Source organism: Notothenia coriiceps, unplaced genomic scaffold (assembly GCF_000735185.1).
Source record: "Notothenia coriiceps isolate Sejong01 unplaced genomic scaffold, NC01 NC01_scaffold00018425, whole genome shotgun sequence".
Classification (NCBI taxonomy): domain Eukaryota; kingdom Metazoa; phylum Chordata; class Actinopteri; order Perciformes; family Nototheniidae; genus Notothenia; species Notothenia coriiceps.
In genome coordinates this window covers 460,917-475,761 of record NW_011351126.1, presented here as the reverse complement: position 1 = coordinate 475,761, position 14,845 = coordinate 460,917, and the positions used below count along the sequence as shown (strand labels likewise).

Sequence of the window (14,845 nt, the reverse complement as noted above, 5' to 3'; positions counted from 1 at the left end):
CAAAACTGCTAAACAGCTATGGCTTTACATACTGTATTTTTGTAAATGTTTCAACTTTAAAGGCTGGCTGTTGTTCTGACAAGAAAATAAATGTTATAGACTTAATGATTAACTGATTACATCAAATTATTAAACGATAAATAAAAAAATAAAATAAAAATTCTGCAGCCCTAGTGCTCTCTTCTTCGTTTAGTGACAAGCGAATCTGTGATCAGCTCTGCAGAAACTCTGTGCTGCCCCCAGAGTTCTGAGTGATCCGAGCCGGTCTAATGCAGTTTGCTGTTTTTTTGCCTCTGGTTAGGGCACATTGGGAGACACAGACAGCACTGACACACACCTGCACACACACATGTAGCACAAACATGCAAACACCTGGAGAAACACATTGGTAGTGTGCAGACTGCAGCACAACCATGAGTCACATCAGCACTGAGGCACCTAGCAGCAGTGCAGCTCTACAGGCAAATAAAGAGGTGCAGACATTTTATATAAAAGCTCTCTCTAGTTACAATAACTGCTTTGGACTGGCAATTTGCTGCTTGACAAAATTATATTTATTAGTCTATGTTTTAAATATATGTTCCTGGGAATGGAATCACCTTTCAATTGTGAGTAAGTGCGGGCAAAAATATATGTTTTTCCCTTTGTAATAGTGGCCGTTGTCAGTAATAGTAATCTCATAAAGTTATTCCATTTATGAGGTGTGCTTGGATGGATGTACACGGGGTGAGAAGTGCTATATTTAGTATTAGTAATTTGCTATAATGTGAAATCATACGGTATTATCAGGGCTGGCTTCGACTATTCACAGTTTGGGTAGAAATTGCTGCAGGGTTTTAGAGTATAATGTTAGATGATGGTGGAAATTGAAAGTAGCTTAATGGCTGGTTTTAAAAGGTTACTTCATACTTCATCATATCACTTCACTATTCCAGTGAACACGAAGCCTTCCAGACAGAAATAAACAGCAGTAAATGGAGCCAGTTAACAAAAAATAAACCACGGACACGGAGTGCAACAACATCTTGAGATTATTTCCGATGCCTGGGTCCTTTCACAGACCTTTCTGAATCATCAAACTTGTTCTCTGAAAATAGTTCAGACTTACAGAGAGGTCTTAGTGGAGAATAGAGCAGATGGTGTATCCTTAGCGGAGGGTTTACTTTTTTTTGGAGTGCTGTGTTTTGGTATATAATGCTTTATTTTTTAAATTGGACATGTACATGGAACAGGTACTGCTGTTCATTTTGGTCTGAAAAGTTGAGGGCTCAGTCAGTGGGAAATATCCAACCACACGATCTGCAGGCTGAGCTAATAATATTCACGCATAAGTTAACATTACCAGTGAGGATCCCAATTAATCATACGTCAGAAACCTCTCTTCAGGTGCACTAACGCACTCTGGAGAAGAGGAAGATTGTGTCTTAAAGAAATTGAGTTGATGGCAAGAGAGAGCGCAATAAGAGCTATGGTAAAAATCCCTCTTTGAATGAAGAAAAAAGTAGTAATGTTCAGTGATTTAAATGAATGTATGTACTGGAGCATAGCTGTCTCGTTGGTAATAGGTATTATTTATGAGTCATGAGTACTGCGCAGTTCTTTTGTCAGCGAGGCAGAGTTTGTATAAGGTTATCTTTTATATGGAACCTTGAAATTATTATGTTTTTTGAAGCCGTCAACCTCACTGAACAATAAAGCTTTGAGATGAAATTATAACCCTCTGAATATGAGAGGGAAGAAAAGTCGGTTGTTGATCTTTTACACAGAATGAGTATGTTTTGCTTGAGGAAATAAGGGATCATTAGGACTGTGTTAGGACCAATACATTAGTAATTTGACTGTGGCAGCGCTAGTTTCCATTCACGTTTACAGTTACACAATATCTCCATGGTTCAATTATAATAAATGTTTAGTATAAGCAAAAAAATATATAGCGTAAGCATTCTTTATCCCCAGATTGACAGTATTGAACATATTCCATAGCAGTATTCCTTACCAGGAAAGGGTTGTGTTTTAAAGAACATCAATATCTTATACATCAGTTTTTGAGAAAAATAATACGATTTTGTAGATGTAGTGAAGATATTGTGGGCAGGCCTATGCATAAATGCAATTACTGTCAGTGTCAAGCCATTCTGCCCTCCAGTGAAGGCAGAGTGAACCGGGCTTGTTAGGCCTGGCCTGGCTTGCATTGTTCTTGAGGGCAAATTGCTGTTAGCATGCTAATGGCTCCACCTGTTTCTGCCATGCTACTAGCACAAGGGCAGAGGCACAGAAACTCTCAGATGAGCACACACTGACACGCAATTTCACAAACATACACAGACATGCGCATACACACACTGTGTCCCAGTATTGAACCATGCATGCCCCTTGTCTTCCTGCACTGCTAATCTACCCCTACATATTTGATATTTTCCTGCTATTTCACATCATTAATACTACCATATTCAATGTTAGTGTGTGTGTGTGTGTGTGTGTGTGTGTGTGTGTGTGTGTGTGTGTGTGTGTGTGTGTGTGTGTGTGTGTGTGTGTGTGTGTGTGTGTGTGTGTGTGAGAAAGGCGGAGAGAGTGAGAGAGAGGTTGTGGGACTGAATGCGCGCTGTGTGTGTGTTGCATGCTATCTGTCGGGGGGCTCTGGGGAGAGGAAGCGGCCTGCAAGGTAAGTTCTGGGGTAAACGGCTCTTGAATCGAAACATACAGGTAGGAGAGTATATATTCGCCCACACCCCCTCCACCCTCTGTATCTACAAGTGTGGGTGGGTATGTGTGTGACCCCCTTTTTAAAAAAATGCATATGTACACATGTGGAGTCCGACAGAGAGATTGTGCTGTTTATATTCAGACAAACCTCCGTGTTGGCTACCAGTGCAGCATGGTATTCATTGTGACGTTTGCGTGGACTTTGCATGTGTGTTACCACGGTAACCCTGGACGGGTGTGCATGTACAGTAAGTACCCATGGTAACCCAAGGGCTTAGCATGCATGTTAATGAATGTCTGTCTCTCTCTTTCCTCGCCCGGCCGCAACACCTATCCAGAGCACAGCTACACTCCAGGTAGGTTGCACTTCTATCGATCTGACTTTCTCTGTCGATCTGTCTGTCATTATTTTTACTTTTTTCAAACACCTCTTCCTCTTTTTCATTTTTTATTCGATTTATTTCTCTGTTGTCATCTTTTCTCTCTCCCATTTATATCTTTTTCATGGCAGTCTTGTCCTTTACTTTCTTCTTTCTGGCCTTCATGTGCTCATTAAATCCTCTATTGTGGGAATACAGATCAAGGTAGACAGCGTAAATGTATGTAAGTCTGAGTGGGTATGTAGGGATTGGATGCTGACATCTGGTAAGTTCCACATCCCATGTGCATTCATCTGAAGTGGCTCTTGCCTCAAGGTTACAGAGACATACTGTAGGAACACACACACATACTGTATACGAGCAGCATTGTGCAGACCTGTGTGCGTACCTGTTAGTGCGTAGGAACGCAGCCTAGGATGAGTAAGTGTTTTCAATGCAAGCTTTTTTTTTTAGACATTTTGAATAATTTAGAGAACGAGCAACACATGCACAGACACTTTTGCACAGAGAAATCTAGCCTTCACCAGCATGTCATTGACAAACTCCTGTATGACAACAACACATATGCACAAACACACACACACTTCACGCTCCATGATCCTTTGCTGTGCTGACTGTGCTCTTGTCTTCCTTTAAGGTCTGGCACACCTGATGATTGGCGACCAAGGTATGGCATCCTCTTACCTCACTTCCTGTTGTCCTCTGCTATACCATCACCCCCCTACCTCCTCACCCCTACACTCACAACTCCCTGTATCCCCGCCCCCAATTCATCACCACCTGGCGCGGGAGGAAGTTGTCTCTCTAGGCACTGAACTAAGGTCAGTTTCTTTTCTTTAATTGAGATTTCTTCCTTTATAAAACGGTCCCATTTGGTCTCATCAGGAATTTCAGTTTGAATTTAAACTGAAATAGATGATTTGGGCATTTGCAAGTGGAGCAATTATATAATAATAAATGAAATATAGCCCTTAAAAAAAAAGATTGGTTTGATTTGTGAAGAGAGTGATGAGCCTGAGAGCAACTTCTGCTGGGATATATAATATAACCATGGGGAGAGAGGCTTTCGATTGGCTGTGGCTCGACGGTGCTTTGCTGGGTTAGACTTGGCAAGGCTCCAGGTCATGGAAATGGAGCTACTGACCGACTGACTTCCATGGATGGTTTGAAATTGGTCTTTACTCTTCCACCTCATTTCATTTTCTCTCATGTGTATGTAAGAGTTTGATTGAGAGAATGGGAGTGTTTTAGTGTGTGTGATGTATACATACATGTGCATGTGTGCTTTTACATCATGGTTTGAATCATTGACTGTGGCAGTTTTCAGAGGAACACTCCACATTCATCCATGGCTTTTTAATCGGCTTCCAGCATGTCTCGCTTTGCTGTCGCTGGTCTTCACATCGGCGAGCATATGTGATTTTCAACCGATCTTCCTGTGTTTTAAATCACTGCCTCAACCCCCGATTTGTCCAGTGTTATTCACACCCTCCGAAAAAGTAACACTGTTCTACCTATTGAAAATTGTCCACCGATCAACACGCTCTCTTTTCTTGCCCTTTTTCTCCCCCTTTTTTTTTTCTTCCTTACTGCCCTTCTTTCTCAATATTTGGGACACCACCCTCTGTGATTTTAGGAGAACTCAGAGGTACCCCCACCCCTTGATTTATTTTTCCATGTATGGCTAATGGGCTGTGGTGGGTGGTGTTGAAATTGAATTCATTGACAGGCCCCTGTATGTATGGTAATGCTGACCTTTAGAGTGGTTCCGCTTCAAGTTCTCATTTTTCGGTTGCCATTGAATTGGAATGTTTCATTTTTGGTAAGGTAAGCTGTGTGTGTGAGCGTGCTCATACTAAAGTGTGCGTGTGGACGCGGCTGAGCTCCAGCCTATGGTGCTTTTGAAAATCTGTGAAGGTAGGTGCTGCTGGATCGGTCGGCTCCGCATGACGCTGATGAATACACTGATTGACCCACATAAAAGACAGGCCTGACCGTGACAGGCTGATCTGCGTCTATTGTGCTCTTTGATTGGATGAGAGAGGACCTGATGGCGGCTGTCTCCCATTGTGACAGCCATGTATTCGCTATTCCTATTTAATGAAACCTCATCCAGGCTTGTGGATGGAAATATCTTGAATAGAGCAAAAATGATGCCTTCATTCATCTATCACAGTTAGACATCTCTACTCTGACAAGTATATTTCTTCCTGAGCATTTTTGTTGTGTTTTGATTTGCTAAGTAGAATGCTACAGCGAAGTTTCTGCCTTTTAAAACGTCTGGCATGAATCATCCAGGTGGCAGGGAAAATGTAATTGCTTCATCTGGCTTATGCTCAGCATTTTAAATCACCTACTTAAGGACCGACATGTATTAACATATGTTCTGGCATTAATACACAATGTATTCAGTGTATTTGTGTATAGTGGATGCTCTCACTATTATGGATGTTTGGATTTTGATATGCTGAATGTAGTGCTGTGGCTGATTATTTTATATTGTTTTGTTTTTTTAAAACCTTTGAAGTATCTTTTAGAAACTGTGTGTGTGTGTGTTTAAGTGTGTTTTTGCTCTGCATACTAAGGAGTAAAGGCTGTCAAATGGCGCAGATGAAGCCTAGCTTAGGTTAGCTCAGCGTAAAGAGGCTTTTTGAGGAGCCCGCAAAGCTGAAATTAGTTTCTTTGAGGGGGTGGATTGGGTGTGGGGAGGGGGGCCTTAGAAAGATATATAGCCTGTGTGTCTGCTTGTGTGTGTGTGTGTGCTGGAGAAATTGAGAAAAAGCGACTGTGCCTGCCTGTGAGAGAAGAGCTAAAGGAATGAATGATAGCGGGAGTGGAGAGGGAAAGAGGAAGCGAGGGAGAGATAAAGTGAGTCGTCTTCTCTCCTGTGATGTAGAGCAACTGGCTGTATCTGCAAAGGGACAGCGGTGCTCCCGTCTGCCCTCCCAGCCCCGTCATTCTGCAAGGGACATCAGTCCTGATGAGGAGCCCTGGACCTTTCCCCTGCTCCATAAAACACAGCTATCATTCTCCCTGGAAACGATACCCACAGATCACTAATCACTTTGAGAGGGTGAAGAAAGAAAAGAGGGAACCAAATTGGATTTTCATAAGTATGGAGCAGCCAAAGGAAGAGGGGGGAAATGGATTTTTGTTGTGCTTTTTTTGAAAAGTATTGAGCAGCAATAATCTGGATGGAAAATGTGCTTAAAGCCAAGTAGCAGATTTTGCCCTTTCTGTTCTCTCTGTCTGGCCAAGAATAGACCGTGAAGGGTCCTGGGTGAATGAGCGATTGTAGGTTCTGAATAGGATTGAGGAGTGGCTCTTGGAATTGGCAGCGATGCTCGTTTATGGTATTTATTTATATGTTTTTAGCCTTGAGGCGAGGTTGTCCGGTTAATAACGGTGGTTTGTCTGCATGTCCAAGAGTTCTCGATATCAATCCAATAATCTGTGCATGGCATAGACAAGTGGTCCGCCTCGCTTGAAGTGACCTTTACACTTGCGCTTACGTGAACGGACGGACAAACAGACACTCACACACACTCACGCGCAATAACCTTTAGAGAGTGCCCGCTGAGTAGGTGAGTGAGTGTGTGTTCAGTGTAAATATGCATGAGTAAGGCTGCCTGCACACATTCTTCACGGTCAGTGGATGAAGGCAGGACGGAGAACGAGGTGCGTGTGTTTCAGTATGTTTGCGTGTTGTGTGCGGGTGCATGAGTGTATGTTAAAGGGAGGTGGATTGTGAGTCATCATTTGTGACTCATAAAGCGTCGGCAATCAAAGCGGCACACTTTAACACATTGTCTTATGGCAAAAACACACAGATGGACTCACACTCCCCTACACACACATGCTCAGTGTCACACTGTTTGGATCTCTTTATAATTGCCTCTTTTGTTTTTGTCCCTTCCCCTCACCCTTCTTTCATCCCGAACATACACATTTGCGTGCTTTTCTCATAAAAACACACACACAAACACACAAACACACACATACAAAAAGGGCGGGCTCTGTGCTGACTCTACCATATGTGGGACTGGGAGTGCTAGCAGACGCCAAGAAAAGAGGAACCAGTCAGTACCAGCAAAGTACATCATGTTTCCTCCCTCTTACTCATCATTACCTAATAATACATCGCACTATAGGAGAATATAATACAGGCACTGAAACTAAACTGGAAAACATTTTCCATTACTATGATACTAAGTGGTGTAGTGCCCAAATCATCATCAGAAATTAGATCAAATAACCATTTTAATAAATAATTAACTATAAAATTGAATTGTTTCGAACAAAATTCAATATTTCCTAATGCCAGCCAAAAAATAGGATATAAAGGGGATTTTATTCATATTTCATCGTTGTAAGAAAAACACCAACAATATACAAAATCATCTACAACTTTAAGTAAATAATAATGTAATATACTACATATTTGCCAATGAAAGATATTTTTGCGACACACATTATCCACTGTAGCTTTAATGCTTTCATAGTTTAGCAAGATGGGCAAGTGAGCAGCACTGCAGTCGAGGTGAGAGCGAGAAACTTGGTGTTAAGAGTCAAGTGTTTGGTGATTGGCTGCCTTCCCAAGTGACTGGCATGAATTTGGCCACTGATGGCATCATCTTGAGCTGTGAATTTAAAAAAAAAAACTGTTAAAACTAAGTTTTGCCCCCTCTGGCCATTAGCAGTGATAAAAGTAATTGCAAGAAAGTTTTTAACTGCAAAATGCACAATTTGTCTACATATACACTTTCAATGTAATGGGAATAATTCTGCCTGTACTCTCTGCTACTAACACCCATTACAGTCTGTACTACAACACTCATTAATGCTTAACACCTATGCAGCTCTTGTAATGAAATTCACAGCACCACATACAGAGCTCTACCCCACATTATCAGAGAGATGCACAGTTACAGAACTCACTATGGGGAATGTAAAGCAATCCCACCAGTAAATGTATACATTTACTGGTAATTGTACGCAATTACCATCCAGTTTGCAAGTAAGCATTAACATATTCGCGCATTCACCACAACGTTAATGGGACACAAAGCTGATGCACCCTTTTAACACCTAAAAATAAAGACATCAAACGGACTCCCCGTTTACCAAGGATGAAGAAAAAAGATAGAGCTGAGGCTCGCTGCAAGGTGTAAGGGAGGGGTGGGCAGGATAGGGTGAAAAGAGTGTAGAAAAGTGATGGTGAGGAAAGATAGGAGCGCATTCAGAAAGTGGGGAAAGAGAGGTGGAAAGAGAAGGTCGGAGACGCAGAGGGAGACAGGAAGGGAGATAAGACTGCAGCGTTTCTCAGCAGGGGCGCTGCATCTCTCCTTGGGCTCCCCGACTTGACACAGTCTCGCATCAGCCAAATTTCATGAGTGATGCAGATACCTTATTCTTGCACACACACACTCCCTTTATAGAAAAGAAAAGGAAAGAAAACAGGCACGTCGGTGCTCCAATTATCTACCTGTTCCAGCACTTTCTGCGCTGTGTCTGAGGGTGCTGAGGGTAGTGGCCCAATTGGCGATTCACTTCAGTACCCCATCTGGCATTTGAAGTTCATTTATTTGCTGTTTGCCAAAACAAGAACAAACACATGAACAGGAAAGCACACACTCACACTCACAGGCGTTGCACACACAAACAGTCATTAACTTGTGGTGCTTGTCTGGAATAACTACAACAACTGAAATAGCCACAGCATTCATTAAAAACCCATTACATTACCTTTATGAAAAGAGGTCTTTATGCTCATGTTATTTGTTAACAACCTCCTGTAAGGGGTTTCATTAGCTGTTTGTGTGAGGGTGCAGTGTGTGTGTGTGTGTGTGTGTGTGTGTGTGTGTGTGTGTGTGTGTGTGTGTGTGTGTGTGTGTGTGCGTGTGTGTGCGCGCGTGCATGCGCGTGCATGTGTGTGTGTGCACATTTGCGTGTGTGCACAGTCTGAGAGGAACTGATAGCAGAACTGCATGGTGGGCTAAAAACGAGGTGCAGGGGAATTGCAGTGTGCTATCTCCAGAATGACAGGGCTGCCATGATTGAGGCTTGCTACACAAGGATTTAGATACACCAGCATTTTTCTCCCTTTCGTTCTCTCTAGCCATCCATCCCTCGCTCTATGCCACTCCCTTTCCTTGTCTCTCTTTCTACCCCTCTACCTCTTTCTCTTCCATTTTGTGTCGCCCATCTCAATGAGTCTCTGCGTCTCCCTTTATTTATTCCTTCTTCTCTCAAAACCCTTTCTTTGCATCTTTCCCCTTTTTCTCTACCCTGCATCTTTTCCACCCTGCTCCCTCCATCAGGTGCCGTATACTGTAATATAGGCTCCCCTGATGTGTTCCCAGCCTCCATCCGCCATTTTGATTCAGTACAGCTGTCCATGATAATGTACTGTTCACTCAATCACTATTTCTTTCCCTCGCCCTCCTTCCCCATCACTCTTCCCCTCTCCCTCCGAAACGCACATGCACGGACACATTTGCTGTAGCCCCTGTAACACGGGGTTGCCATGGAAATGAGAAATTAGTGTGTGAAATGTTGAGGAGGAGACCCATGAGGAGAGACAAAGACACACAGACACTCGCCTTACGCACACAAACACACAGATAAATCCAAGTGATGTGTGTTTGATCGGAGCAGGGGCGGCACAGTTGCAGCTGGTCCCAGTAGCAGCTACCACCAGATCAGTGTTCCTCTCTTTCTCTCCCCCTCACTCCCTCCCTCCCCACATGCTGCTTTATTCATTAGAAAACTGGTTTAATGACAGCCTTCAAAGTCCAATGCCAATGATCCTCCATCTTACATCCTTTTTCCTGTTCCCACTATAGCCTCCATACTAGGTCCTCGGTTATTTTGTAAACCACTTCCTACGCCCCCTCCCCCTTCCTTTATTCCTGCTCCCCTCTCTATCTTGTCCTTTCCTTTAGTAACTTAATTCAATCAGATAGTCTCAGTAAGATCAAGATCTGTTTTCCAAGGGAGAGCAGAGAAAAGGAAAAACATTTTCAGCCAGATAAGGCTGCAACCAAAGATTACTATCAGTATCACTTAAACTGTTAATCGTTTTTTCAATTGCTCGATTCATTGTTAAGTCTATAAAATGTCAGGATATAGTGAACAAAATGCCCATCAGAATTGACCAAAACACCAAATTACGGGCCAAAATCTTTCTATTCAATTTACAATGTTATAAATATAAGAAAATAAGAGAATATCAAAACCTCATATGATTGAGCTTTGAAATGTCTGGTATTTTTTTAAAATAAGAAACAACTTTCTCAATCAATTCATCTTAAGGGTGTTAATCAGTAAATCATCTGTCAAATTACCAATGCTGATTTAACAGTTCCAGTCCGAACTTACATACATACATATAACCACAACACCAATGTATAGGAAAACACTGTTCAAGGTTAAAAAACATAAAAAGTCAAACAACCAACAATAAATCAATACCAAGAAGAAATCTACAAAACAAAAATTAGATAATGAATATCTTGAAAGAAGCCTTTTTCCTTTCCTTTACTTGCAAAGTGCCATTAATATCAAGATCTGTTTTTCAAGAGAGCATTGTATCATTTTCACAGTCAGACTTATCCATACAACCACACATCAAGCTCACAAAAAACATTAGCTAACAACTATAAGAAAGTTGATATATATATAAACAGTATTCTAATAGTTCTTAAAAATCTCCCAAGGAAAATAAATATTCTAGCTTGAGAAATGTCCTTTCCTCTGCCCTCCTTTTCCTTTCTCTGTATTCCTTCATCGTCCTGTTTCCCTGCGTTGATCGACAGTGCTCTCCACAGGATGAAGTGTGACATGTGGTGTGTATGTCAGTGTCTGTCTCACTGTTTACTCTGAGCTAATACTGACTCACTCCATTAATCTGAGCTACAACAGATCCACTCCAACCTGCCCACTTGAGAGTGTTTCAGCTCGTGTGTGTGGGTGCTCTTAGTTATGTCCGTATGCTCTGAATACATGCGTTCGCGACACATGTTCATCATTGTGTTTGTGTCATCCAATATACATTTTCCTGCCTGATTTGTGCGCGTGTACGAGTGTTGTTGTTGCGGGCCAGAGCTTCCAAATCGATGCAGATGCTTTATGTGCTCCTGTCTGCTCTAATGACATGTCTGTAAATTAGCAACAGAATAGTGGAGCACCGCACTGAAACCTAATGGCACCTCTGTAAATTACCGCGAGAATGCTGCCGGACGGCTGCGTGTGTTCTCATTGTGAACAACTTGGCCCCCGCACCCTCTCTCCGCCACCTCATCTACATTTGTCTGCTTGTGTGTGTCAGTGGGATTGTGTAAATGTGTGAGCATTTGTGGCTTTTCTTTCTGTATAGTGTGTGTGTCTGTGTGTCCCTCCTCCTCCTCCCCGCTCTCGCTCCTCAGTAAAGACTAGCCCGAGGCCCTGAGTTGGTAATAGCTTTTCTGACAGCAACACACCAATATTTACAGAGACCAGCACCCACCCACACCCCCGCACATTTCATACACACATATGGAGCATACACTTCTCCGCACACATTCACGTGTTGGAACGCAAGCTGCACGAATTTTCTTTACACACACACTCTTAATTAACATGCTGGAAGGGAAGAAATCACACTCACCAGGGGGAGCTCACACACATGCTGGCATACAACTTGTTGTTTCTCACTCATACCGAATATTGGCATTCACACGTCGGGGTTTTTTCATAGCGAAGAAAGACAATTGGCGGCGACAATTGCTCTTTGAATTGTGATTTATTCTTCACTTTTTCCTCATTATTCTCTCCATGTTATTCACTTGAGTGCCGCCAATTCCATTTTAACACCATTCTCTGTGCCTCTCACTACCTTAATAACCTATTACACTTCAGTCTCTTCATTACGTAGCAACCCACCACCCCCTCCCTCTCCGAGTGTCTGTCTTGCTCCAGCCTGACCTAGTGTGTGTGTAGAATTCCCCCCTCTGTTCTCCTCATTATCGTCAACTAAAAGTCGGTGGTTACGCCAGAGGCTCCACGGAGCGGAGAAAAAGAGGCCAACGAGATGAGCGGAGAGGAATGTTTGCGTGAAGCTTAAAGGGAGTTGTGAGAGATACAGGGATGGTGTTGAGAAGAAAGCTCGAGCGGATGCGGAGGAAGGTGAATGCTTTGGGGGGGGGATGGGTGTGAAGGAGACAGATAATGTCGCCCCTGCTTGTGTATGCCGGCACAATAGTACGATCATTTTCTCCGCAGATGTGTGTGTAGGTGTGCATATTTATTCCTCTGCTGGCTTGCGTTTATGGCTGTGAGTAGGTGTGAGAGAGTAGATAAGAGAGTGTGAGCTTAAGGATGATGGATTGCAAAACCTTGGTCTCGTGTCCTTGGGGGTCAGTGAGGGTGTGCAAGGTAAGTCGCCATTGGCTGCTTGTTATTCTGAATTCTAATTGGCCAATGCTGCTCGCTTCGGCTGCCGCACTGCTCACAGGCTGCTGTTTCCATCTTCACCTTCTCCAAACCTTCCTAACCATTTGCAAACGTAGACACACACACTCTAGCTTTTGACGAATATCACGGATTGAGCCATGTTGTCAAACAAGACCACATCACTTCAGACTGCCAGCACAGCTGTTCTCTCAAAAGGGAGGATGGCAGGTTTTATAACGAGTTTGGAACACTACAGACTCACGACTGTCCCTCTCTCAGCCACACTGTTTAATCTCCAACCCACATGAGTGATCAAAGCTTGTTTACACACCACTCCATGTACGATTAGAGGTATGGAAGGAAGTGTCTCTTCCAAGTGCTGGCGTCAGTGAGGCTTTGCTTGACAATAACAACGTTTTCCTCGTCATCTTGAACAAAAAGTTTGGTGTTGCACATCCAAAATCTAATTTTACCAGGCAGAGCTTTGTTTTACTCGCTGAACAACCTCCATGTTATCATCTTTGAGCATATTGTGAAGAGCGGTGTGGAAAGAAGCGATGTAGCTTGGGATTTGTAGTAATCATTGTGATAATGTTTAACAAAAGTCCACCCTTCTCTTTTCTTCCTCCCTCCCTCTTCCACCTTTCTGACCCAGCTCGAGAGGATTACGTTGCAACCTTCAAGGGCTCCGAGTTCTTCTGCTACGACCTTTCACCCAACCCCATCCAGTCGAGCAGCGATGAAATCACGCTTTCCTTCAAGACTCTGCAGCGCAACGGCCTGATGCTGCACACCGGCAAGTCGGCCGACTACGTCAACCTAGCTCTGAAGAACGGGGCCGTGTCACTCGTCATCAACCTAGGCTCCGGGGCCTTCGAGGCCTTGGTGGAGCCCGTCAACGGCAAGTTCAACGACAACTCCTGGCACGACGTCAAGGTCACCCGCAACCTGAGACAGGTAACCAGACAACAGGAGGTGGAGGAGAGAGAGACCGAGCGATCAGAGGAGAAGCGAGGAGTTATGAGAGTAGACACCATATTGTTAACCTTCAGGTAGACAAACTTGAAGGGTCTTAGCGAGGGACAAAAACATGGTAGATTAACGAATGGATGGAAGCTTGACTGGATTTCAGTTAGTGATTAAATGATTAGAGATCAATATAAATTAATTGGCAGCAGTTAAAATCCTTTTATTAAGCAAAAATGCCCAACATTTGCTTGTTTTAGCTTGTCAATTGTGAGGATTTACTGTTTTATTTATTGTAAATTAAATATATTTAGGTTTTTGAAAGACTTAACAAGTATTTTAATACATCACCTTGAGCTCTGGCAAACTGATGGGCATTTTTGATTATTTTTCAAAATGTTATAGACGATCATTTGTTTATTTGTAGATATAATTGTTAACTGAAAAGTGATTGACAGTGGCAGTGTTTATGTTTAAATCCATGTTGAATAGTTTCAGTGTGTGTTTGACTTTGGTGAACCACAGTGACTGCTGCAGATGTTTCAGGGGCAGCAGAAAAGACCTTAGACCAGAAAAGTCCGCAGCAGGAAACTAATCAATGTAGAAGCTACGGTCAGTGGTCTGTTGTCCATCTGCAGTGATGCTGTGGTAGGAAGAAAATACCTGAGGTTTTGGTCTTAGTTTACAGTGGGTTAACCACCAGCCCAGCACTGCTTTCAGCTCTAGGTGAGTGCTTTTTCAATTGTGTGTGTGCCTGTGTGTATGTGCGTGTGTGTATGTGCGTGTGTGTGTGGGTGTGCGAGTGTGTGTGTGTGTGTGTGTGTGAGCGAATGAGAGACAGAGTGAACTAGAGAACGTCAAGGGTCACTAGCACTCAAGTGCTTGTAACCCACCTGTGCCCTGCCTCTACCGTTTGCCTGTTTGTATTACTAACTTTACTAACTTTACTAACCTGCTAGTGAAACTAACCACCATCCATGGAATGATTCATACTACTAACCTAACCTGTGCCCTTCTCCTAGCGAAACCGCTCCAACCAACCTTCTAACCTCACCAGAGGCCTTCTAGCTTTCCTTTTTTTCTTCCCGAAAGTTGTTCTGTTCACAGTTTTTTGCTTTCCTTTCTCCCCCTTTCCTACAAAGCACTCAGGCATTGGACACGCTATGGTAAACAAACTCCATTGTTCGGTAGATATCATTCTAATTGTTTCTTAGTTTGGGTTTGCCCCGTGTCTATTTCCTTTTGAACCATAGACAAAACTAAACCAATAAAAGGATAAATGCGGTTGGTAATCTTTTACGCTTAAAAAAGCCCCGCCCCCCCTCCTTGCCAACCACTTCTTTTTCTTTATATTCCTCCCCCCG

At 43.0% G+C, this 14,845-nt stretch overlaps 1 protein-coding gene across 1 annotated transcript in view; it reads left to right on the top strand.

Moving 5' to 3' along the window:
- nrxn1a (neurexin 1a) overlaps positions 1-14,845 on the top strand; it is a 52,614-nt gene that overhangs the window by 5,297 nt on the left and 32,472 nt on the right. Inside the window, exons 3-5 of the mRNA XM_010777685.1 lie at positions 3,721-3,750; positions 13,171-13,472; positions 14,624-14,668. Of these exons, the coding sequence (XP_010775987.1) occupies positions 3,721-3,750; positions 13,171-13,472; positions 14,624-14,668 (377 nt within the window). The remainder of the gene's footprint in view (positions 1-3,720; positions 3,751-13,170; positions 13,473-14,623; positions 14,669-14,845) is intronic.